Source organism: Pseudorasbora parva, chromosome 14, assembly GCF_024679245.1.
Source record: "Pseudorasbora parva isolate DD20220531a chromosome 14, ASM2467924v1, whole genome shotgun sequence".
Taxonomy (NCBI): Eukaryota; Metazoa; Chordata; class Actinopteri; order Cypriniformes; family Gobionidae; genus Pseudorasbora; species Pseudorasbora parva.
The window spans coordinates 17,044,676-17,070,833 of record NC_090185.1 but is presented as its reverse complement, the minus strand read 5'-3'; the positions used below and the strand labels follow the sequence as shown (position 1 = coordinate 17,070,833).

The 26,158-nt window shown below is 40.7% G+C and overlaps 1 protein-coding gene across 7 annotated transcripts in view; it reads left to right on the top strand.

Moving 5' to 3' along the window:
- pth2rb (parathyroid hormone 2 receptor b) overlaps window positions 1–26,158 on the top strand; it is a 44,604-nt gene that overhangs the window by 13,301 nt on the left and 5,145 nt on the right. For all 7 annotated transcript variants that reach the window (XM_067415691.1, XM_067415689.1, XM_067415690.1 and 4 more), the window contains 8 exons: window positions 4,294–4,404; window positions 4,579–4,694; window positions 4,975–5,072; window positions 9,441–9,624; window positions 10,715–10,868; window positions 12,326–12,386; window positions 12,528–12,594; window positions 22,035–22,129. In XM_067415691.1, coding sequence (XP_067271792.1) covers window positions 4,294–4,404; window positions 4,579–4,694; window positions 4,975–5,072; window positions 9,441–9,624; window positions 10,715–10,868; window positions 12,326–12,386; window positions 12,528–12,594; window positions 22,035–22,129 — 886 coding nt within the window. The remainder of the gene's footprint in view (window positions 1–4,293; window positions 4,405–4,578; window positions 4,695–4,974; window positions 5,073–9,440; window positions 9,625–10,714; window positions 10,869–12,325; window positions 12,387–12,527; window positions 12,595–22,034; window positions 22,130–26,158) is intronic.

The following is a 26,158-nucleotide window of genomic DNA, read 5'->3' as shown; positions in this document are numbered from 1 at the left end:
TCATTTTTCATGTGTTGGTCCATCCATGTGTTAGCTGACCAGGCGTACCAAGTTAAAATTGAAAGGTTACTGATTACCTGTGTAATTCTGAATTAGGGTGCTGAGGCAGGCACAATTTAAGAGATTATTTGAGCACTATATTTGAAAATAATCACTGAACTTTGAATCAGAAGCTCCTGTGAATGGAGACACTTAAATTCAGCTGCACAAGATTGTACATGCCGTGTCATATCTCACACAGTGGAATGATTTCAAATCCAAAAGATTTGATTTGGCTATTAGAGAATGCATTGAAGTCAACGTGTTTGTGTGAAAATGTAATAACCAATGGAAACTGAATCTCGGGTGTGGTAGTTGGGCACAATGTTTTAATTTCCTGCTTGATCAGTAACAGTCTCTCTACGTAGCAGTTTATTAAGACACCTGAAGGATATTTCCTTTATCTGCAAGAGCTACTTGCGTCAGTGAGAGAGTTTCTGTGGTCAATAAAGAATTTTGAAAATGTTGCTTAAAGGGTTAGTTCACCCAAAAATGAAATGTCTTTCATTAATGACTCACCCCAATGTTGTTTCACAGCCGTAAGACCGTTCATCTTCAGAACACATTTTAAGATTTTAGATTTAGTCCGAGGGCTTTCTGTCCTTTGAATGTAAGTGTGTGCCCACTTGCTGTCCACGTCCAGAAGGTAATGAAAAAATCATCAAAGTAGTCCATATGTGACATCAGTTGGTTAGTTAGACTCTTTTGAAGCGTCGACAATACATTTTGGTCCAAAAATAACAAAAAAACGACTTTATTCAGCATTGTCTTCTCTTCCGTGTTCCTCAAATAAAGAATCAAATGATCATGAATCATGATTCAGATTGCGTGTCAAACTGGCAAACTGCTGAAATCATGTGACATTGGCGATATGAATCAAGAATCAGTCTGCTGATTCACGACCGTTTGATTCTTTATTTGAGGTTTGAAAACAAACACGGAAGAGAAGACAATGCTCAATAGAGTCGTATCAAAAGAGTCTAATAAGTAAGTGTGGGCACACACTTACATTCAAAGGACAGAAAGGCCTCGGACTAAATCTAAAATATCTTAAACTGTGATCTGAGGATGAACGGAGGTCTTACGGGTGAGGAACGACATCGGGGTGAGTCATCAATGAAGGAAATTTCATTTTTGGGTGCACTAACCCTTTCATTTAACTTTATTGGTGCAACCCACCCTAAAGTTTTTTCAAAACTATTACTATACTGCTTCCATAAAACACACACATGAGCTGTAGAAGTCAATTCAACAAAATCTAGCAAATTCCTAATCGGCATTGATTGAATCGGCAAAGAGTTGTTTTGCAGCGTTAAGCATCACAAAAAGGCATTTATCTGATATCTACTTCCAAAAAAGCCAATTGGAGCATGCAAAAATAAGGCTGACTTCCAAGGATCCTTCAAATAGAGACGGTTTTTGATGGCGCTTAGTGATGTGACAGCCTAGATTTGCAGTCTTCGAATGGAGAGCGCCCAATTGGCATAGCCATGAAACCTGGAGAAAGAGTTAAAGAATTATCAACAGTTAAAATATGAAATGCCGCTGTACTATTATAGGTCTGCGGTATTGGAATGCCACTCAGCCAATCAAATTCAAAGACCAGAATTTTCCTGTCGCATAAACCTTTTAAATCTTTCCAAATGATATGCGTTTAATCTCCAGTGTTGTTGCCTAACCCAGGGGTTTTCAAACTTTATGATGCCAAGGGCCCCCAAATATGAAAAACCTTTTATGAGAGACGCCCTTCCTAATATCCATCTATACATTTTTCTGTATGGAAAAACCTTTCAACTGTAGGAATGGTAAGTGTGACTTTACAAATACAACATATTGTTTCCAAATTTAAATTGGCTATACGTAATGTTGGATGTATAAACCTGATGTATAAAATGTATAAAATAATAAATGTATGTAAGCAGTTTATGTACTGCGTTAAGAAGGCCGTCTTAAAACCCCAGTAAGGGAGATAAAGGGGACTATAGTGAGAAAAACTACAAAGCAAACATACAATTCTAGAAAGTTTGAATACAACAAGAAAAGAGAGAAACATTTAAAAATGAAACGGTTAGACTGTTTAGACTTTAACCATTTTTGCTGTCTTTTTATTCTCTGAACATTTCTGGCGACCCCTTTGAACCTTCTGGAGGACCCCAGTTTGAAAACCCCTGGCGACACCTATTATAAAAATGTGCTTTTGTCCAAATAATATGTTTGCAATTATTTAATTTTCATTTAGACATTTGTGCTGCTTTTTCAAATGCACGGTAAACATGAAAGCTAAAAAAAAAGGTTTACTTTTGTTTGGCAACATTTGCTAATATCGGTTATTTGGTAATTAGAGTGTAGCCGTTGTCATTTGCATCAGGTTGTTGCGTGCCCTCGCTGATCCTCCATTTGCCATGGCAACTACTGGAACATTCTCTGAATATTCGAAATATATATAATGTCCAAGTGTGAAAGACTACATGGTGCCCTGCCCGTGACATCTCAACCCCAATGACCGTCGAAGTCTACAAATAGATGTTTGCACAGACAAAGCTTGTTGATGTTCTTTCTTTCAAATGATATCAGCAAACCACCAGGTTGAATTAAGCTGTGCTGATTCATCCTCTCTGAATAACGTTTCTAAATAGCATCAGGCTCTCGTAGCGCCGTGGACACTCTCCTCTCCCTTCAGAGAATTGACCAGTTGGAGTGGTGCTTCCATACAGGGACCTTGCCCTTTTCCCCAAACTGTTCTGCGGAGGTTGGATCAATGTTTGACGGAATTCTTGCAACTAGAATGAAGACTTACAACAGCGGTGAATCAATGAGCTTTGAGGAAAGATAAAGCGTCTGCTTTGAGGCTATTCCTTTCATAATAAATCATGTTATGAAATTTTCACACACGATTTTTCTTAAATATATAATATTCTATTCTTAAAAGTAATATTCTTCATTGTTTTCAAACTCAGAGAAGCATGATTTTTTTAAATTTTATGATGATCTTTTGTAGTACAGCTACATTCGGTGTCATATCGGAAAATGTGTGAAAATGTATGTTGTCAGAAACACTAAATTCGTGAAGTCTCACTTTGACCCTATTACAATCTGTTGCTAAAGAAACTGTAATTACTTAAGACATTCCTCGATGGACTTAAACAGTTTTAATTAGGTTTCATATTAGGCTAGGTTTGAGTGAGCAATTGGACTTTAATAAAACACATGCAGAAGGAATTTCTTCCCTTTGTAAAAGCATGCAAAGTTTCATCTACGCTGGTTATTGATAGAATATCAATTCTATCAAACCTGTATGAATTTCTTTCTTCAGCTGAACACAAGGGAAGATATTTTGAAGAATGTCAGTAACCACACAGTTAACTGGAGCCATTGACTTCCATAGTATTTTTTTTCCGACTATGGAAGTCAATGGCTCCAGTTAACTGTTTGGTTACTGACATTCTTCAAAAAATCTTCCCTTGTGCTGAAGAAAGACATTCATACAGGTTTGAAACAACTTGAGGGTGAGTAAAGGATGACAGAATTTTCATTTTAAAGTGAACTATCCCTTTAACAGAGCAGTGTTTCTTGCCATTATATCACAGTAGTATCACTATCAACAAAGCCACGTTTCCACCAAAATTACCTGAAACAATTTGTCCAGCAACTTTTTCCACCAGTCCTGTTCCTGAACTTTTGCTGTGTTTCCACCGCAGGAACTTTCCCCAGGAACTAGGAGCTTTGGGGTGGTACTCGTTGTGTTTCAATCACGGGACCAGGGTCTGAAATTCCAGGTCCCTGCTCGCAAGGTAATAGTTTAAAAAAAAGCTGTTTCCACCAAAATTACTGTGTTTCCACCAGAACTTTTTTTCCCCGAGTACCACCCCAAAGACCCTAGTTCCCGGGGAAAGTTCCTGCAGTAGAAACACGTCTTTAGTCTGAGATGTTTCCTCAAGCATTTCTTCAGAGAACAAAGAACTGAAACATATGAGACATTGTTAACCATCACTAAATAGCATTATAAAGTTAGCCTGTCAGATCAGTAGTCTACTCGAGAAATTGTTTCATCTCTGACTGCAGACAAATCTGAGAAAACATAGCTAGGATATTTTCTGATTTGCATGATATCTGGGATGCAGAATCTTGGGTTGAGAACAAAAAACTGAAACTTAGCCAATACCAGAAATTAGGGATCTTTACTCACAGTCTTTACTCTGAGATTGCATTTCCATCCCATAAAATGTGATCATGGTTTCCACACTGTGAACACAGATGAGGTCTGTTCTCCTGGATGGGACGGATTGGTTTGCTGGCCTCAAGGTTCCCCAGGAACCGTCACCAAAGTGCCATGTCCCGGCTATGTGTACGACTTCAACCACAAAGGTACATAGCAGCAAAACGTCTTTTAACAAATTGCCCCAGTTTCTTCAACAAGACCTAAAAATAAAGCTCTGGATTAAAAATTGAGAACTTAACAGTGGCGTGAACTTAGAGTGGTCTCTTAATATTTTCCAGAGCTGTATCTTGTCAAATTGTTCTGTATCTCGTTTTTCTTAGGATTTGCATACCGTCAGTGCAACTTGAATGGGTCGTGGGTGTCGGTGGAGAACAGAACTTGGGTCAATTATTCAGATTGTCTGCGGTTCTTGGCTCCGGGCATTGAAAAGGACAAAGTAAGTCCAATTAAACAGGCTTGGAAGAGGTTGGGATGTCTTATTGACAAGTTTGAAAATCATCCAAGATTCACTTTTTGATTATAATACTCCAATGAGATGTAGTTAGGTTTGTGTGTTATGACACAAAGTCTTATTTCAAGACATAAAGCTGCTTATACAGATTCAAATGTCAAACGTCTTAGGAGACCATGTTTAGAATGCCTAGCGAAAAAATAATAATAATTCACGCTTCATTGGTTGAGATTACTTGATGGCTCAAGTGTTGTTGTGTTTCCAGAAGGACTTTTTTGAGCGGCTGCACATCATGTACACAGTTGGCTATGCTGTGTCCTTTAGCTCACTGCTGGTCGCCATTTTCATCATTGGATACTTTCGGTAAGTTAACACATTTTCATACCCAGCAGAATTTTATCCCATCTGGCAAGTTAAAGAAACACTAATAACGCCATGTGTTCATTATGATGTTGCACAGCAATCAAGTACAAGTGGCTGCTTCATGCGGGATTCAGATAGTATCAGTCTTCATCTCAAAAGACCTTCAGACATTAAATTAGCTGAAGAGTTCCCCAGTGAGTTTCTGCTATAACTAAACAACTTGTACTCTGCTTTTTCAATTTGAAAAGGTCCAGTAAAGGTTTTGTATTGAGTCCAAATGTATTAACTATACTACTAAAAGCAAAACTAAAACCATTAACTAAAGCAATTCATTAATTGAAATAAAACAAACATTAACTAAAATATTAAAAAAATCTTAAACTTTTTTTTCAAATATTTGCCAAGGAAGAATTTCTTGTTTTTGCTTACTTTTAAGGATTAAAATAACAAAAACTATAAACTAAAACTTAACAACTATTATATAGACATTTTAACCTAATAAATTTTTTTTATAAAAACACACAGCAAAATTACTAAATCTTTAAATAAAAAAATCTAATCAAATTTAAAATATTAACCAAATCAGTGATACTAAAATAACATTGATATGAAGATCAACTTAAAACGTTTTTACTATGCATCCATCATTTATTTTTTATTACTTTTCAAATTATTTTTATGCTCATGATTTTATTGCTATAGACCCAGATAATCATAAAATAATAATTATTCAATTGATAATATAAATAAATAAAATGGATAAAATATTTACTATTCAATTTATGTAAATAATTTATATCAGTTTAAAAAAAAAAATTGTGATACCGTCTTGAAGTTGCCATTTCTGCCACAACAAACAATTGTGCCAATCATAAAGTTTTTTTCAAAAGTTTGTTAACTTGTTTGCAATCATGTCAATGAAGAGCTTGAGATGATGCCAGTTTGGGAGGAAATAAGGAGCTCATAAAATTATTTGTCAATGCTTTTGCATTCTATCGCGAATGTTTTGCATTCCCCCAAGAAACTTTTAGACACTTGTGATATTTTGTGTTCCCCCAAGAATCTTTACATTCGCTCACAAAATGGTTGCGTTCTCCTGAGAAACTTTGAGTTCACTCACAAAATGTTTGCGTTCTCCTGAGAAACGTTGTTTTTGCTCATAAAATGCTCGCGTTCCTCTGAGAAACTTTGAGTTCGCTCACAAAATGCTTGCGTTCCTCTGAGAAACTTTGAGTTCACTCACAAAATGCTTGCGTTCTCGTGAGAAACTTTGAGTTCCCTCACAAAATGCTTGCGTTCCCTGAGAAACTTTGAGTTCCCTCACAAAATGCTTGCGTTCCTCTGAGAAACTTTGAGTTCGCTCACAAAATGCTTGCGTTCCTCTGAGAAACTTTGAGTTCGCTCACAAAATGCTTGCGTTCCTCTGAGAAACTTTGAGTTCACTCACAAAATGCTTGCGTTCTCGTGAGAAACTTTGAGTTCCCTCACAAAATGCTTGCGTTCCCTGAGAAACTTTGAGTTCCCTCACAAAATGCTTGCGTTCCTCTGAGAAACTTTGAGTTCGCTCACAAAATGCTTGCGTTCCTCTGAGAAACTTTGAGTTCGCTCACAAAATGCTTGCGTTCCCTGAGAAACTTTGAGTTCCCTCACAAAATGTTTGCGTTTCTCTGAGAAACTTTGAGTTAGCTCACAAAATGCTTGCGTTCCTCTGAGAAACTTTGAGTTCGCTCACAAAATGCTTGCGTTTCTCTGAGAAACTTTGAGTTAGCTCACAAAATGCTTGCGTTCCTCTGAGAAACTTTGAGTTCGCTCACAAAATGCTTGTGTTTCTCTGAGAAACTTTGAGTCAGCTCACAAATTGCTTGCGTTCCTCTGAGAAACTTTGAGTTCACTCACAAAATGCTTGCGTTCTCGTGAGAAACTTTGAGTTCCCTCACAAAATGCTTGCGTTCTCCTGAGAAACTTTGAGTTCGCTCACAAAATGCTTGCGTTTCTCTGAGAAACTTTGAGTTAGCTCACAAATTGCTTGCGTTCCTCTGAGAAACTTTGAGTTCACTCACAAAATGCTTGCGTTCTCGTGAGAAACTTTGAGTTCACTCACAAAATGCTTGCGTTCTCCTGAGAAACTTTGAGTTCGCTCACAAAATGTTTGCGTTCTCCTGAGAAACTTTGAGTTCGCTCACAAAATGCTTGCGTTCCCCTGAGAAACTTTGAGTTCACTCACAAAATGTTTGCGTTCCTCTGAGAAACTTTGAGTTCACTCACAAAATGTTTGCGTTCCTCTGAGAAACTTTGAGTTCGCTCACAAAATGGTTGCGTTCTCCTGAGAAACTTTGAGTTCACTCACAAAATGCTTGCGTTCCCCTGAGAAACTTTGAGTTCGCTCACAAAATGCTTGCGTTCCCCTGAGAAACTTTGAGTTCACTCACAAAATGCTTGCGTTCTCCTGAGAAACTTTGAGTTCACTCACAAAATGCTTGTGTTCTCCTGAGAAACAATGTTATTGCTCACAAAATGCTTGCGTTCCTCTGAGAAACTTTGAGTTCGCTCACAAAATGCTTGCGTTCCTCTGAGAAACTTTGAGTTCGCTCACAAAATGTTTGCGTTCCTCTGAGAAACTTTGAGTTCGCTCACAAAATGCTTGCGTTCCTCTGAGAAACTTTGAGTTAGCTCACAAAATGTTTGCGTTCCTCTGAGAAACTTTGAGTTCACTCACAAAATGCTTGCGTTCCTCTGAGAAACTTTGAGTTCGCTCACAAAATGTTTGCGTTCCTCTGAGAAACTTTGAGTTCGCTCACAAAATGCTTGCGTTTCTCTGAGAAACTTTGAGTTAGCTCACAAAATGCTTGCGTTTCTCTGAGAAACTTTGAGTTCGCTCACAAAATGTTTGCGTTCCCTGAGAAACTTTGAGTTCACTCACAAAATGTTTGCGTTCCTCTGAGAAACTTTGAGTTCGCTCACAAAATGCTTGCGTTCCTCTGAGAAACTTTGAGTTCGCTCACAAAATGCTTGCGTTCCTCTGAGAAACTTTGAGTTCGCTCACAAAATGTTTGCGTTCCCTGAGAAACTTTGAGTTCGCTCACAAAATGCTTGCGTTTCTCTGAGAAACTTTGAGTTAGCTCACAAATTGCTTGCGTTCCTCTGAGAAACTTTGAGTTCACTCACAAAATGCTTGCGTTCTCGTGAGAAACTTTGAGTTCACTCACAAAATGCTTGCGTTCTCCTGAGAAACTTTGAGTTCGCTCACAAAATGTTTGCGTTCTCCTGAGAAACTTTGAGTTCGCTCACAAAATGCTTGCGTTCCCCTGAGAAACTTTGAGTTCACTCACAAAATGTTTGCGTTCCTCTGAGAAACTTTGAGTTCACTCACAAAATGTTTGCGTTCCTCTGAGAAACTTTGAGTTCGCTCACAAAATGGTTGCGTTCTCCTGAGAAACTTTGAGTTCACTCACAAAATGCTTGCGTTCCCCTGAGAAACTTTGAGTTCGCTCACAAAATGCTTGCGTTCCCCTGAGAAACTTTGAGTTCACTCACAAAATGCTTGCGTTCTCCTGAGAAACTTTGAGTTCACTCACAAAATGCTTGTGTTCTCCTGAGAAACAATGTTATTGCTCACAAAATGCTTGCGTTCCTCTGAGAAACTTTGAGTTCGCTCACAAAATGCTTGCGTTCCTCTGAGAAACTTTGAGTTCGCTCACAAAATGTTTGCGTTCCTCTGAGAAACTTTGAGTTCGCTCACAAAATGCTTGCGTTCCTCTGAGAAACTTTGAGTTAGCTCACAAAATGTTTGCGTTCCTCTGAGAAACTTTGAGTTCACTCACAAAATGCTTGCGTTCCTCTGAGAAACTTTGAGTTCGCTCACAAAATGTTTGCGTTCCTCTGAGAAACTTTGAGTTCGCTCACAAAATGCTTGCGTTTCTCTGAGAAACTTTGAGTTAGCTCACAAAATGCTTGCGTTTCTCTGAGAAACTTTGAGTTCGCTCACAAAATGTTTGCGTTCCCTGAGAAACTTTGAGTTCACTCACAAAATGTTTGCGTTCCTCTGAGAAACTTTGAGTTCGCTCACAAAATGCTTGCGTTCCTCTGAGAAACTTTGAGTTCGCTCACAAAATGCTTGCGTTCCTCTGAGAAACTTTGAGTTCGCTCACAAAATGTTTGCGTTCCCTGAGAAACTTTGAGTTCCCTCACAAAATGTTTGCGTTCCCTGAGAAACTTTGAGTTCGCTCACAAAATGTTTACACTTAGTGCAAATAGGCTCTGCCTATTTTTTTCCGACCACCATGTCCCTTTAGAGACTCCTTAGGAAAAGAACAAAACTGACAAGATTTCCTTTGATCAGGATACATTTTCTCTCTTTTTGTGTCCCAGGCGTCTCCACTGCACCAGAAATTACATCCATATGCATCTATTCGTGTCTTTCATGCTGCGTGCTGCCAGCATTTTCGTGAAAGATCGAGTGGTGTATGCTAATGGTGTGCTACAGGAGTACGACACCATGCTAATGGACAACATCAGCACTGTCTCCATTTCGCCTCTTGACAAGAATCAGTATGTGAGTGCAATAAGAGGGCAATCTAGATTGATGAACCAGAACAAGTTTAATTACATTTTTGTTGAAATTGTTAAACTAATGTTTGCTGCAATTACTTAAATTAACTTGTTTTAACATAACTTAAATGAACTTTTTCTGCACTGACGTTAGTTCAGGACTATTTGGAAATCAATTCAAGTGTGCATGGTCTTCACCAATAAAATGCTTTATTTAAACTGCATAAGTGTGACTAGTGCTGCCTTTAAGTGTTTCTGGAATTTTCCATATGAGCTCAGAAGTGAAGTGAATTTAAATCGATTTAAATGCACATTCCTTTCTCCTATTCAATTCAAGTTAAAGGTAAGAGGCTTTCATGACTAAGGCCGCATGTCAGTCAAAGCGTTTTCAGCCTGTTGAAAATGTAAGGTGCTTTGCTGAAAACGTCTAGCTGTGGGCACTTGCTAGCGTTTTGGCACCACAGCGATTTTTTTCAGTTGAGACTTTGCTTTTTTTGACTTTGTTTTACTAGTATTTCACAGATGGTTGGTTTTGCCGATACAATATAAAGTATTTGCTCTGGGCCTTGTTTTAAATTATTTAGTTCCATTATTATTGCTTCTTGTTTTCATCTGTTGATGTTGTACAAGCAGAATGTGGCGGTTTGTTCGGTGTTGTATTTGTCCTGCCTCTCCTCCATTGTGATTGGACGGCTTGGTGAAAAGTGACTTTTTGGGGGCAAAAGATTTTCGCACTAAAGTTTTGCACGGTGTAAAGTGACTTCTTTGTGAGTTGTGCTTCTTACATTGCTAATTATTTTGTTCGCAAAATTTCACAGAAATTTCACTAATCTGGCCGCACATTTACAATGCTAATTAATTATCAGTAATTAATTTCCCAATGATAATTCGGCAAAAATATGAATACCATGACCAATGTTTTTTGACACCGACCCCAACTTTGAAAAAACAGTTTCCCACTGTTTAACATGGCATTGTGCTGCTATTTATGCACATTCATCTTGTAAAAACGGTCAGTCTGACTTGTAGGCAGCATAACAATGAGCTGCGATTGGTTGATTGCAGGCTAAAACCAACATTGTTTGTATTTTCAGTTTGGCTGCAAGATCACAGTCCTATTCTTCATTTATTTCCTGGCAACCAACTACTACTGGATCCTAGTGGAGGGCCTGTACCTTCACAGTCTCATTTTCATGGCATTCTTCTCCGACTCCAAATATCTTTGGGGTTTCACCCTCATAGGGTGGGGTGAGTGCGCATGTTAAAATCAATCAGCCGTTGATTTTGATTTTTAAACCTTGTTTTCTTTGCCCTGCCCAGACGTAGCCTAACCAATTTCACAGCTTGTTATGATAATTCTCATCTGAGGCTTCTGTTTATGTCTGCTTCCAAGAATCTCAAATCGCTTTGCTGTCCTTTGAGGCGGAAACACTTATTTAAAGCCTTAGTTATTCATACTTTATGTTAGATGCATAATACTCGCCAGGCAAGCCGAGCAGACATCTTTGAAGTGCAAATACTTCTGGGAAGGTTCCTGCAGATACTTTGTTGAAAGCCGAATGACAGACAAAACCCAAACATGTTTGTTCTACTTCCAGATGTACAATGACACAGAGCACAGGATCAGCCACTGTAAAAGTCAACAATAATGTGCATTACTTAAGCAACGTATTGATGTTCTTAACACATTAATGTGTCATCAATCAATAATGCATAATTAATGTCCCTGGCATCGATGTGTTTGCCGTGGAGTAACCACCTAATGAGGGCTACAGTTTCATACTCGAGCACTCCGAAACATCTGATCAAAAAGACATCGCCGCAACTTGTTTGCTGAGGTCTACTTTTGGCTTTTTCATAATTAATAAACTCTGTATTTTGAGAGACACATCATCATAAATCAATGGCTGCTGGGCCCTTTACACTTAGCATATTGTCACAGTATTAACATATGAAAGTTGAAGTGTAATTTTTTCAGTATTAAAATACTGTAAATGTCAACTGTATATAAATATAAATATAAAATATAATTTGTTGCGAAAATGTTATAATTTTAAACTTATAATATAAACATGTATAATTTAGACTCTCTCTCTCTCTCTCTCTCTCTCTCTCTCTCTCTCTCTATATATATATATATATATATATATATATATATATATATATATATATATATATATATATATATATATATATATATATATATTGTTTTAGAATTGATTAAAAAAAATATTGTTATTCATATTTATTTTGTCAGAGTATGGCTGAAAAACCTGTGATACATTTATATAAAAATATATTATATAAAACATTACGTAAATAATGTTACATAATATACTGTTGATATATAAAAAAAATATATCGAGTTTATATTTATTTTTTCATTTTAATGGCTGCTGAAAGAAGAATGTAGATGGTTAAACATCTAACCAGCCAAACCTTGACCTTTTGGGCAGCCAATAGTGTGAGTTTGGGGCGGGACTAATGGTTTGTTTGACCAATGGCAGGCCAGGGGAGATACAGAGGGTCTAGAACACTTTCAGGAGGCTTTTGAATTGTAGGATGTGAACAGTTTAAAAAAAACAAAACAAATTGAAATTTGTGTTGTTCCGGTGAATCTGTGGAAAGAGTCGGGCATGCTTCTGTGCTTGTATGCTGCATTAAAGTTGATAAATCTTGTCTTTTTCTAATTTGTGCGACTGCAGGTGTTCCAGCTCTCTTCGTATCAACCTGGGCTGTCGTCAGGGCAACGCTTGCAGATGTAAGGTGAGCTTTCCGAAAATTCTCGGTAATGTAATAGTCACACACATACAGACACACATACAGACACACACACACCACACACACACACATGCTTTTCTATATATATTATAGCCGCTAATATTAGCTTACTCTTTTTTTTCTAAGGTGTTGGGAGCTGAGTGCTGGCAATATTAAATGGATATACCAAGTTCCTATACTGACAGCAATAGGGGTGAGTTGGTTGGTGGTTTACTAACAAACAGAAAATATTTGTTAGACACATTCAGTGTTACTGTAGTACTATTATAGTATTCATTCATATTTTGAAATAGCTTTTATTGTTATATTTTAATATATTTATATAATATTTTAATTTTAGTTATAAAAATAATACATAATACACAGTTTCTCATGTCAATCTTGAGTACCTATAGAGTAGTATTGCAGTATTCATATGTCCGAAGAGACTTTCGTTTTATTATATTTATAACTTCTGGTTCACTATCTTTGTGGGGACTCTTCATAGACGTAATGGTTTTTATACTGTACAAACTTTATTTTATATCCCCTTACACTGCCCCTGCCCCTAAACCTACCCATCACAGGAAACATTCTTAGTGCATTTTTACTTTCTCAAAAAAAAACTCATCCTGTATGATTTATAAGCCTTTTGAAAAGTGGGGACCGCTGGCTGGTTCCCACAATGTAGTTAATTTCAGGTTTTACTATCCTTATGGGGACATTTCAACCTGAAATGCTCTGCAACCTGGTTTCTGGTATGAAAGCTACCACTTGTATACTTGATCCCATGCCTGGTAGCCTGTTTAAATCCTGTTTTGGTGCATTATGTCCCTCAGTTCTTGCTATAATAAATGACTCTTTGTCAACTGGGGAGGTGCCAGCAGCACTTAAAACTGCTGTGGTTACTCCCGTTATAAAAAAGCAAAATTCTGATGTGAAAAATCTGTCAAATTATCGTCCAATCTCAAATCTATCATTTCTGTCTAAAATCTTGGAGGGTGTGGTTGCAGCTCAATTAAACAAACACTTAATTGAAAACAAACTATTTGAGCCGCACCAATCAGGATTCCGTAAATTACACAGCACTGAGACTGCATTGGTGAAAGTCGCTAATGACTTACTAATTGCATCCGACTCCGGCTCCACGTCCATTCTCATTCTCTTGGATCTTAGTTCAGCCTTCGACACTATTGACCATGTCCTACTACTTAATCGCCTCGAACATGTATTTGGCTTGTCAGAGACTGTTCTTGACTGGTTCAAGTCCTATTTTACTGACCGTAGTCAATTTGTTTTTATGGGTGGTTATAGGTCCAAGGTTGGTTCTGTTCATACGGGTGTTCCACAAGGGTCAGTCTTGGGTCCTTTACTCTTTAATATGTACATCTTTCCACTTGGTCAATTATTACAAGCTCTCAACCTTAACTATCACTTTTATACTGATGATACACAGATTTATATCCATACTAGACCGGGTCAGCAAGTGAACGTTGGGCATCTCTCTAACTGTATTTCAGAGATACAGAGTTGGATGTCCAATAATTTTTTGTCTCTAAACGGCTCAAAAACAGAAGTCATGCTTCTTGGATCTCCACATCAACTGCGAAAGGTTGGGTCTCCGATTCGGTCTGTTGATGGCGTTGCACTGGAGCTTAAATCCAAATCAAAAAATTTGGGTGTCATATTTGACGCCGCATTGTCATTTGAGCCGTTTATCCAGAATACGGTTAAGACATCATTTTATCATCTCAGAAACATAGCTAGGTTACGTCCAATGTTATCCTTTTCAGTAGCTGAAAAGTTGATTAACTCTTTTGTTTTTACGCGGATTGACTACTGCAACGGTCTTCTAGCTGGTGTATCTAAATCATCACTGGATAAATTACAATATCTCCAAAATTCAGCGGCTAGAGTACTGTCTGGGGTCAGAGCCAGGGACCATATAACTCCGGTCTTGGAGTCCCTGCACTGGCTACCTGTTAGGTACCGTATTGATTTTAAAATCCTTATGCTGGTTTATAAATCTCTGCACAATCTGGCACCTGAGTATCTAACTGATATATTAATCCCATACACACCACGTCCCAATCTGCGCTCCTCTCAGAGTGGTCTTTTGGTTGTCCCGAAGACGCGGCTTCATACGTGGGGTGACCGAGCATTTTCTGTTTATGCTCCTAAGCTCTGGAATTTTCTCCCGGCCGATATCAGGGAAGCAAATTCATTAGGGACTTTTAAATCTCTTCTTAAAACATTTTATTTTAGGATTGCTTTTACATGAACTTGATATTATGTGCTTATTTGCTTGTACTTACATTGTGTTTATTCATTTGCTGTTATGTTTTTATTTTTTATTTTTATTTTTATGCTGTCTGTAAAGTGCTTTGAAACCTGCTTTTAAAGGCGCTATACAAAATAAATATATTATTATTATTATTTGGTCTCCACAATGTAATTTAAACAAGAGCACACACATACACACACACACTCCCTGGATAACTTTCGATTCACTATACGTTCATGTTGACATTATATGCATGCGTTATATGCGGGTAATTTTGACCCGTGAAGGAAGGATTTGTTACAAAGTGTAAGGGAGGAATGAGGGTTAAGGAAAGTCCCATATTGTATATGTCAGAAACATTTAAATATCACTTTTTTTATTTATTTAATAATTCCTCAAATATTTTACTACAATGAAATGAAAAGATGTAAACAAATTCAAAAGATTTTAATTCATGGATTTAGTCGATTAAGATTACTGTAATGGGACAGGCGAAAATAGCCATGTTTGAGTTGTGTAACGGAAACATTTGAAGACTTCTTCTTTTGGATTAATTGTATGTTGGATAAGAGTCGATCTAACTCGTTACTAAACATGGGACACCAAATTGCACCATATTCATGAAAGTGCCATCAAAGCAGTTGTTAAGAGCAATACCATCAAAGCTGTCTTCCCATTAACCCCCAATTCAACCCCTTGCACTGAACACAATTCACTCTGAAAGAGATTGTCAAATCCTGTAATCCAACGCGTCAAAGGGTCGATTTGGATTGCAGCATTCTGTCCTTTGTTGACGTGCTGGGACTGAATGTGATTGACCAGTTAGTGGTTCCATGCATATATTTATCTGCCAGATGAGCAGACAGAGACATTATGCTTTTAATTATTGGCTTTGCCGAGCATAAGCGCTTTCGGCTGTAATGGAGCTCTGATTTTAAGAACGTCTGGACCGTCGCACAACAGGAGAGCTGTAATTATGTGACAGAATGCAAACATATTTTTGTCCTTGCTGCCTGTCAGCAAAACATACAAATTAGGATTTAACTCACATGGATACATTTGCGCATTAAGCGCTCATGACTAACCATTTCTATGGTTTATTGATTACGGCGTCCAGTAGCGTGAATTATGAAAAACCTAAACCTGTTTTTTACGACAGTAGCTCATCACACATTGACGGAATAATTCCTAATCATAATAATAAAAGCAGAATGAAACTAGCTTTTTTTGGTGTGTTCAACTTGTTAAACTTTCTCATTCTGACTAGTTTATAAAAATTGTCCAACTGGAGAATTCTGTCATTTCCCCCCTGAAACATCATGACATTTCTGCCACATCTCAATTCATGTTTTGTGTTTAATATCAATTTGGAGTGGAAATTACACTTGTAATTTGTGGAATTAAATGGCGTAATTATCCTGCAAATGGTAATTTCAGCTGTGAAAAAAACCCTCTTAAATAATATTTACAACATAATTAGACAAAATTGCAGCTTGATTATGTCAGACACAGACGAGGACACAGAGGGATTAGTGCAAGTGCAAGGTTTGGTTTCGAACACAGGTGAATACTTAGAAGGTGGGTGACACTCAGACGACAGATGATGAAGGTGAAGACGATGATGGTGGTGAAGACGAAGATGATGATGAAGACGAAGATGGTACAGGTGAGGGCTTCGATGAAGGACAGGTAGTCACGGGTGGATCGATGCAAGACCATACAGTGAGTGTGAAGGTGAGGAGTGCTTATGTACTGTAGCTGGTGATGGTGCACAGATGATCAGAATGCCGGTCATGGGGAACGAGTGGGCGTGGCAGTGACTGATGATTGTGAGGGCGTGACAGTACCCCCTCCTCCACGAGCAGCTCCTGACGGCTGGGACAGGCAGCGACGGGGTCTCCCACGGCCCCGAGGAGCGGGATGGTCAAGGTGGTCTTGGTGAAACTGAGTGAGAAGATTGGGGTCCAGCACATCGTTCCTGGAGATCCAGCTCCGCTCCTCGGGACCGTAGTCCTTCCAATCCACCAGGTATTCCACTTGGGAACTCCGTTGTCGCGAGTCAAGGATGGCTCTCACCCGGTAGGCTGATGGGTCCTCGTCGATGGTAGGAGGAGGAGGTATGGCACCATCACCAGGATCTGCGGGTGAAGAAGGGACAGGTTCAGTGAAAGGCTTGAGTAAGGATACTTGAAATGATGGTGAAATTTTGTAGGTGTGTGGAAGGTGAAGGCGGTAGGTGACTTCGTTCAGCTGCCTGTCTACTGTGAACAGTCTGATGTATCGGGGCTCCACTTACGGCAAGGAAGCCGGAGACGGACTTCCCTCGTGGATAGCCAGACCTTCTGGCCTGGCTGGTACCGCGGCGTGGGTCCGCGTTTTCCCTCAGTGTGGTGCTTGTGTCTCTGGACTGCCTGCTGGAGTTGCACGTGCACTGAATCCCAGACCCTCTCGCTCTGGTGGAACCAGAAATCCACCACTGGGACCTCCGAGGGCTCACCCGTCCAGGGGAAGAGTGGTGGTTGGTAGCCGAGGACACATTGGAACGGGGTGAGCCCTGTGGGGGACTCCTGGAGTGAATTCCAGGCATATTCGGCCCAGGGCAGATACTAGCTCCAGCTCTCCTGATTCTGGTGGCAGTATACCCTCAGGAATCTCCCGATCTCCTGGATCTACTGTTCAGTCTGGCCATTGGTCTGAGGATGGTAACCTGACAAGAGGCTGACGGACACCCCTAGGAGACGGAAGAAGGCGGTCCACACTCTGGAGATGAATTGGGGTCCTCGGTCGGAAACGATGTCTTCTGGAAGCCCAAAATGCCAGAAGACTTGGGTGAAGAGTGCCTGCGCAGTTTCCAATGCAATCGGCAAGCCTTTGAAGGGGATGAGATTGCAGGATTTTGAAAATCAGTCGACAATAACTAGGATACTGGTGAAAACTTGGGATGATGGCAGGTCAGTCATGAAGTCGATCCCTATGCTCCAGGGTCGCTCGGGGATTGGAAGAGGGACGAGCTTGACCTTGGGGAGTCTCCTAGGGGTGTTGACAATGGCGCAGACTGAACATCTCTTGACGAATCGGCAGACGTCCCGAGGCATGGCGGGCCACCAGTAATGGTGGCGAAGGAGCGAGAGGGTCCCTCTCTTGCCTGGGTGTCCAGAGCCTGGTGAAGAAGGGGCAGGCGATGGCAAGGCGGGACGTAGAGGCGCCCTTCTGGACCTCCCGGTGGAGCAGGCTGTTGGGCGTTCTCCTGTTGGATTTGCTCATGGAGCGCCAACTGGATCGGGCTGACAACCATGGCTGGAGGGAGGATGGTTTCAAGGTGCTCTGGCTCAGGGTCGGCTTGGTGAAGACGAGAAAGGGCATCCGCCTGGTTGTTTTGGTTCCCTGGAAGGTACGTCACCTTGAAATTGAATCTGGTGAAGAATTGGATTCCTCCAGCAGACCTGACGAGGATTCAGCCGTTTGGCATCTCAAAGGTACTCAGGATTTCGATGGTCGGTGATGACTTCAAATGGATGTTCTGCTTCCTCCAGCCAGTGTCTCCATTCCTCCAGGGCGAGCTTGATCGCCAGGAGCTCCTAGTTCCCGATGTCGTAGTTCTGCTTCGCCGGGGATAGCTTCTTGGAAAAGAAGGCACATGGATGGAGTGCGGTGTCCCCTGCCGCTGAGACAGAACCGCTCCGGCCCCCGGTCGATGAGGTGTCCACTTCGACAATGAACGGAAGATGAGGATTAGGGTAGACCAGGATTGGCGTGGACTGGAAGGCGTTCTTCAACTGGTGGAAGGCCTCCGTGGCCGATGGAGTCCAGGACAGAGACTTGGGCCAGTTTTGGAGCAGGGAGGTGAGTGATGAGCTGAACAGGCTGTAATTTTTTATGAAGCGGCCGTAGAAGTTGGCGAATCCCAGGAAGTGCTGCAGCTCTTTGATAGTGGTGGGCTGAGGCCAATGGGTGATGGTGTCCACCTTTCTCTGGTCCATCTTGACTCCATGGTTGTCTAAGATGTACCCAAGAAACTGGACAGTGGAGACGTGGAACTCGCACTTCTTGAGCTTGAGATAAAGGTGATGGTCTCTGAGCTTCTGCATGACTTAACAGACATGCTCTTCATGCTCCCTCAGGTCACTAGAATAGATGAGGATATCGTCGATATAGACGATGACAAACTTGTTTAAGAATTCACAAAATATCACATTCATGTAATTTTAGAAGACTGAGGGTAAGTTGGACAGCCCATATGGCATCACCCGATATTCATAGTGACCTGAGGGAGTGATGAAGGCTGTCTTCCACTCGTCTCCCTTGCGAATGAGGTTGTAGGCACATCTGAGATCGAGCTTGGAGAAGATGGTGGCCCCACTGAGCTGTACTAGCGCAGATAGGACCAGAGGAAGAGGATAACTAAACTTGACAGTTTGAGAATTAAGGTGATGGTAGTCGATACACGGCCACAAGCCTCCATCCTTCTTGGCCACAAAGAACAAGCTTGAAGCAGCAGGAAAGGTCAATGGACAGATGAACCATTCAGTAGCCCTAGGCAGGAGGTCGATAGCGCAGTCCCATGGCCGATGGAGTGGTAGTTTGGTAGCCAACCGCTTGCAGAAGACATCCTGGAATGCCCGGTAAGCTCTGGAAATGGCAACGTTGACTTGAGTTTCGGGACTCTCTACTGAGGTGGACTGGACAGGTAATGATGGAGGAACTGACGATGATGATGGACAGTTTCGGCGAGGACGATGAATACAACGATTAAAGCAGTTCTCACCCCATTGCAGGATCTCTCCGGTGGACCTGTGGATATGCAACTGGTGCAAGATGAGCCAGGGGCGTCCCAGGTGATGTCCGCGGTTAACTCCTCCAGCAGCATGAACGTAATGGTTTCCTCTTGCAGATGACCAATGCATAGTGTAAGTGTGGGGGAGAAATGGCGGACACAACCTCGGCTCAGCGGTTTTCCCTGAATGGTGGTGATTCTGAGGTCGACGGGGCAACGTTGACATTAGGCGGTTAACTTTTCATGGGTTTGCTGACTGATTCAGTTTCGATGAGGGCTTGTGCTGCAACAGATGAGTGGGAATTACAAACGAATACTGCCGTCTTAGTAAGGTTTGCCGTTAAAGGAGGTAAATGGATGGTACTCTCCACTGGCCGAGTAGGTCGCATGGGGCAGGTCGTCATGCCATGTCCATCTCCCCCATAATACAGGCACAGATGTTGTGAGATCCTGCATTGGCGTTCGGTGGTGTTTAGATGGTATGAGTAGATCTGCAGGGGGTCAGGTGCTGGAGGTGCGACAGATGTTTGAGCGGGCGGAGGACCGGCAGCGGATGAGGAGAGGCCACAGGCAGATAACCGTTGAGACACACGGAGGGTCATGCCCATGCCGTCCTCGTAGACCACAATGAGTTGCTTGATTTCAGCGAGGAGGCCGTTGCGGAAGGCGGTAACGAGGGCTGATTCATTCCATCCGCTCATACAGGCCAGCGTGCAGAAACGCAGTGCATAGGAACCCGTTGTCTCTCGTTTGCCTTGGCGAATAGAAAACAGTTGATCATGGTCAGATAATTCGGCAGTTTGTTGACCAAATACCTCTTTTAGATGAGTGCAGAAGGCTGTGGTGGAGCCGATGACGGGGTCATTAGTCACCGATCCCTGGAAGGTTGAAGTCTGGGGCTCTGCCTCCAGCCTCCGGGGGCTCCGCTCCACCTCGACCCGTCATCCTGGCTCCTACGCCCTCCTTCCTTCCTCCCTCGGCTCCAGCAAGGACCATCGGCCATTCGGCATCGCAGGGCTCCCTCAGGACGTCGGCTCCACCTGGGTCAGACGTCGCCATGGCTCCACCATGGACTTGCGAGCCGTTCGCTGCTCTCCGGCACTCCACCCCTTCAGCCTCGGCAAGCTCCGCCTTCCCTCAGGGTTCACCTCCAACCTCGATCGCTCCCGCTCCCCCTCTGAAATCCAGATCCCTGCTTCCATCTCGGGGGGTCGTCGTGAAGACTCCGTCACGGCTGCCGAGGTCTTCAGGCTCGCTCCACCCCATCGGCCTTCCCTAAGGTGACGTCATACGTCACGCCACCTTGGCTCCTCCCTCCTGCGACGCCACCTTGGGGCATCTTCCTGGCTGGGACCTGGATCCTCATCGGGATGTCCCTGCTCGAGGCCATCCTATGGCTCCTCCCACCTTCCACTCCTCCATGTACTCTCATTCTTTGTTCTATTCTCTGTGACATGTCTGCCTGTTCACAGGTCCTGTGTCCGCGCCTCCTCCGGAGCCCCCGCTCTCCCTCCTCAGACGTTCCTGTTATTGGCGTGAGGACGCGCCTTTTCGGAGGGGGCATACTGTCACATGTCTGTCTGTCTTTTGCCACCACCGTCATCCCTCATTAGTTTAGTTTAGCCCTGTTATGTTAATTGTTAATCATCTGTATCACCTGTCCCCCTCGTTATGTTCTCATCAGTGTGTGTATTTAGTTCCTCTGTGTTCACTTTGCCTTTGTCCGTTGTCGTCAGTACACCCGTCTCCTTACCGGTCCTGATTTAAGTCTATGTTAACCAGTGGTGAAGTTTCTATTAAAGAGTTGTTTACTGAAGTAATCTTCCTCATCATTCTTCATCTTCTTCTTCATGCATTATCATCACCACTGGGACGTGACAGATATATATATATATATATATATATATATATATATATATATATATATATATATATATATATATATATATATATATATATATATATATATATATATATAAAACATATTAATCATCACTTTTTTATTCATTATTAAATTATCTGTAGATACAAACTGTTCAACCTTTAGTTAAATTAATTATGAAGCAATAATGCAATTATGAATGAATCATTGTTTAATTTTTTTAAATATTTAAATATTTAATTTAATATTTTTTAATCTACTGTATGTAATTATATTTAAAGTCAGATGTCAGTCAGTGCTGGTGTGCCCACCTGCTCTGCAGTGCTGCGCAATATCATGTACAGAAGTATGTGTAGACTGACTGACTCAGCAAATAGAATAATCTTAGCACTAACGAACCCAACACTAAGTTCAGTCAGATTCTTCTCCAGTATGTGGAGCCACTGGCGTTTTAGCTTGTATGCAAACGTGTGATATTGTGGGTTTGTTTGTTTGTTTTTTTGTGTGTGTGTTTGTACTGCTATTGTTGTATTGGTTTTACATGTTTTGGACCGTGTGTGTCCTGAATAAAAGTTTGATGATGATGATGATGATGATATATATCATTTTTGTTTTATTATTTATTATTATTTTATCTGTACATATCAATAGCCAAATTATGAAACTAGACAATTCTGAATCAATCATTGTTTCCTTTTTCTTTTTTTCTTGCAGCTGAATTTCTTTCTGTTTGTAAATATCGTACGAGTTCTGGCCACTAAGATCCGAGAAACAAACGCTGGCCGGTATGACACGCGGAAACAGTACAGGTGAGTGCATGAAATTATTGTTATGCTGGTATATGACCTCATATGAAGAGTTTTACTGGAGCAGATTGGATTTGGGAGTGTTTTGGTCACAGTGACAGATTACAAGCGAATCAAACAGTTCCCATTTCTGTCGGTATCTTATTCCACAAGGCCAAAATTACAGGTGCTATTTTTGGTTTTGCTGTGTTTTTATTGTTGTTGTCGGTGAGGTGGAGTGTTTGGACATCATTGCTGAGATATCTAGAGGAGGACTGTAATTTTCCAGAGAATGTTTGAAAGGCACTCTCACATGAGACAGAGAGAGAACGAGAAAAGAGAGACTGAGAGCTCTGGTGGAGCTGCTTTCATTAATAGCGTGTCTCCCTTTGGTTAAAAGTCACAGTATCTCTACTAATAGTCTGTGAGTGGAACTGACTATAAGATCAATCTGTATAGAGATAGTCTCTTATCATAGCAAATCCCTCTAGACGGTGATGATAATACTTGCTTTGCTTTGAAGCAACGTTTCACTGTCTGCGGCTCTTTAATGATCCTCAACAATGAAGTGGTGCAGACAAAAAACTCTCCAACATGATGGGTGTTCTAGTTCCGAATGGTTGCTAGGGTATTCTTGCTGGTTGCTAGAGTGTTCTGGGCGGTTTCAAGGATGTCCTGAATAATTGCTATGTGGTTGCTGTGGCATTGTAATTGGTTGCTAGGGTGTTAGGTGGTTATTAGAGTGTTCAAAACTTGATCGCTTGATTCTCAGCAAACATGAGGTATCATGATTGTAAGAACCACAAGTTACATATATGGATTTAATAATTGCGAATAAATATATTTGGTTACACTTTATTTTAAGGTGACATTGTACTTACTCAAATAGGTACTGAGTAATATTATTTAACTACATGTACTATAGGGTTAGGGTGTGGTTTAGAGTTAGTTACTTGCAATTATGCATAATTTACTGTTATTACTATATAGTAAGTAATGTGCAACTGCATCACCTATATCAACCATTCATCCCTTCCTCGCACTTTGTAACAAATCCTACCCTTGTGGGTCAAAATTACCCTAAAATTATACTTTTTTCATTTCATTTTGATAATTTATTCATTTTTATTTTTAAATTATTACATTTTATTATTAGATATTTAATGATTCTTGCCACTAGATGACCCTAGCGGCAGCAAATCTAATTTGCAGCCAGGGCATAGCAACTCTTGCATATCAACGTTAGTTTGCGAGCTGGAAAAAACAAACTCTAGTCAGGCCAATCACATTGGTCCTCAATTTATCAAAAGTGCGTACACCTGGATTGCAGAGGTGCGTACAGCTTCATAAATCAGGCGGTGAGAGGAGTGTAAGCATAATCTTACGCCAACATATACACCCGTTTCTACGCAAGATTGATAAATGAGGGCCATTGTGTTTAAAAATGAGTTTTGAGTCAAAATGACCTGAGGTAAAGATGAGGAGCAATGCAGTTTTTTGACCATGTAACATTCTTGTTTCCATGTTAATTTCGTGAATAAACATTCAAATAAATGACTAAAAAGAATCCTAAATCGTGTGTGAAAAGAATTAGAGCACCATCTGGAGTGTGCTTAAAATCTACAGGGGTTTGACCTCAAGTGAAATTAATACAGGCAACGAAAGCCATTAATGACGTTACGGATGAACGCGCACAGTCACATTTTACTATTAATAAGAGTTGGACTTATGCTCTGAACTTGAAGTAATTAAGCAATTTACATTTGATTTGAGTTCGCTTTAGCTCTCCTCAACTTCCATAACCCTTTATTTGAGGTTATGAAAAATCAGACTCAAAACCCAACTCAACTTTTCTCATTTTCTGGCTTGTAATTTAATAATGAGGCTTCAGAGAGACTTTGACTCTGACACTCATTATGTCTCTCATTTCAACTTCAATCTCTCAGTGCTGAGACGGAGACTGTTTTCCATTGCTATACTCAGTGAGAAAACCAAGGCCAGGATTTACGTATCTTTTTGGCTACTTTATAGTTTTACCGAGTGTCAAAGATACACTCAACAGGATTATTAGGAACACCTGTTCAATTTCTCATTAATGAAATTATCTAATAAACCAATCACATGGCAGTTGCTTCAATGCATTTAGGGGTGTGGTCCTGGTCAAGACAATCTCCTGAACTCCAAACTGAATGTCAGAATGGGAAATAAAGGAGATTTAAGCAATTTTAAGCGTGGCATGGTTGTTGGTGCCAGACGGGCCGGTCTGAGAATTTCACAATCTGCTCAGTTACTGGGATTTCCACTCACAACCATTTCTAGGGTTTACAAAGAATGCTGTGAAAAGGGAAAAGCATCCAGTATGCAGCAGTCCTGTGGGCGAAAATGCCTTGTTGATGCTAGAGGTCAGAGGAGAATGGGCCGACTCATTCAAGCTGATAGAAGAGCAACTTTGACTGAAATAACCACTCATTACAACCGGGATATGCAGGAAAGCATTTGTGAAGCCACAACACCGACAACCTTAAGGCGGATGGGCTACAACAGCAGAAGACCCCACCGGGTACCACTCATCTCCACTACAAATAGGAAAAAGAGGCTACAATTTGCACAAACTCACAAAATTGGACAGTTGAAGACTGGAAAAATGTTGCCTGGACTGATGAGTCTCGATTTCAGTCAAAATTTAGCTTAAAGTGAATGAGAACATGAATCCATCATGCCTTGTTACCACCGTGCAGGCTGGTGGTGGTGGTGTAATGGATGTTTTCTTGGCACACTTTAGGCCCCTTAGTGCCAATTGGGAATCATTTAAATGCCACGGCCTGCCTGAGCATTGTTTCTGACCATGTCCATCCCTTTATGACCACCATGTACCCATCCTCTGATGGCTACTTCCAGCAGGATAATGCACCATGTCACAAAGATGGAATCATTTAAATTGGTTTCTTGAACATGACAATGAGTTCACTCTACTAAAATGGCCCCCGCAGTCACCAGATCTCAACCCAATAGAGCATCTTTGGGATGTGGAGGAACGGGAGCTTCGTGCCCTGGATGTGCATCCCACAAATCTCCATCAACTGCAAGATGCTATCCTATCAATATGGGCCAACATTTCTAAAGAATGCTTTCAGCACCTTGTTGAATCAATGCCACGTAGAATTAAGGCCGTTCTGAAGGCGAAAGGGGGTCAAACACAGTATTAGTATGTTCCTAAAAATCCTTTAGGTGAGTGTATTAATAACTTTTACTCTCTACTTGATTACATTTTTGAGTATATGTGACCCGAGCAGGAAAAAAAATAGTCACAATGGGTTAGTTATTTTCACATTCTCTATTATATATTTTTTAAATGATGTATGATTTGTTGGAATCAGAAAAAATCATTACAGGGCCAATTTTGAAGTCTATAGAGTCAGCAAAGTCAATGTTAAGCAAAATAAAGCTAAAATTTTCTAAAGTTTACAAAATAAATGTAAGCGATATGCTTAAAACAGACGACACCGTTGTCAAAACGATCATTGTTCACATGGATCTGTAGAAACGACTGAATTCTGCTGCCGGGCCATTAGATGGCGATGAAACACTGTAGACTGAACATGTGATACACATGCATAACGTCGTTGTTTTCACAGCTTCATATTTTTGTTGTTTAAACAGAAATGACAAAAATGGTTTTAAAAAAAGTGCGCTTTGAAACCGTTATATTGTGCGTTATAAAAAGTTTGCAATGTCTGGCATCCAAAACGCAGTTGTCTTGTAAATGAACAGCAAAAACATAAAAAGTTTTCAGTTGAATACGATGTTGTGTAAACAGCCACTTATTCTGCAACAGTTTATTTCAGCTAAAAATGTAGCGATCTACAGGCCAATAAAGATACTTTACTAACCATAGACTGTAAAAAAACATGGGCGTAGTGTCCGTGTGGCCACAAATATGATTCTGAAGAGCTGTTCTGAAGCGTAAAGTAGGGTCGAGCTGGCCTTAGCCATCTTGGTGGCGCGTCATGCCCGGATAACAGAAAATGGGCAAAGTGACGGGACATGGGAGGA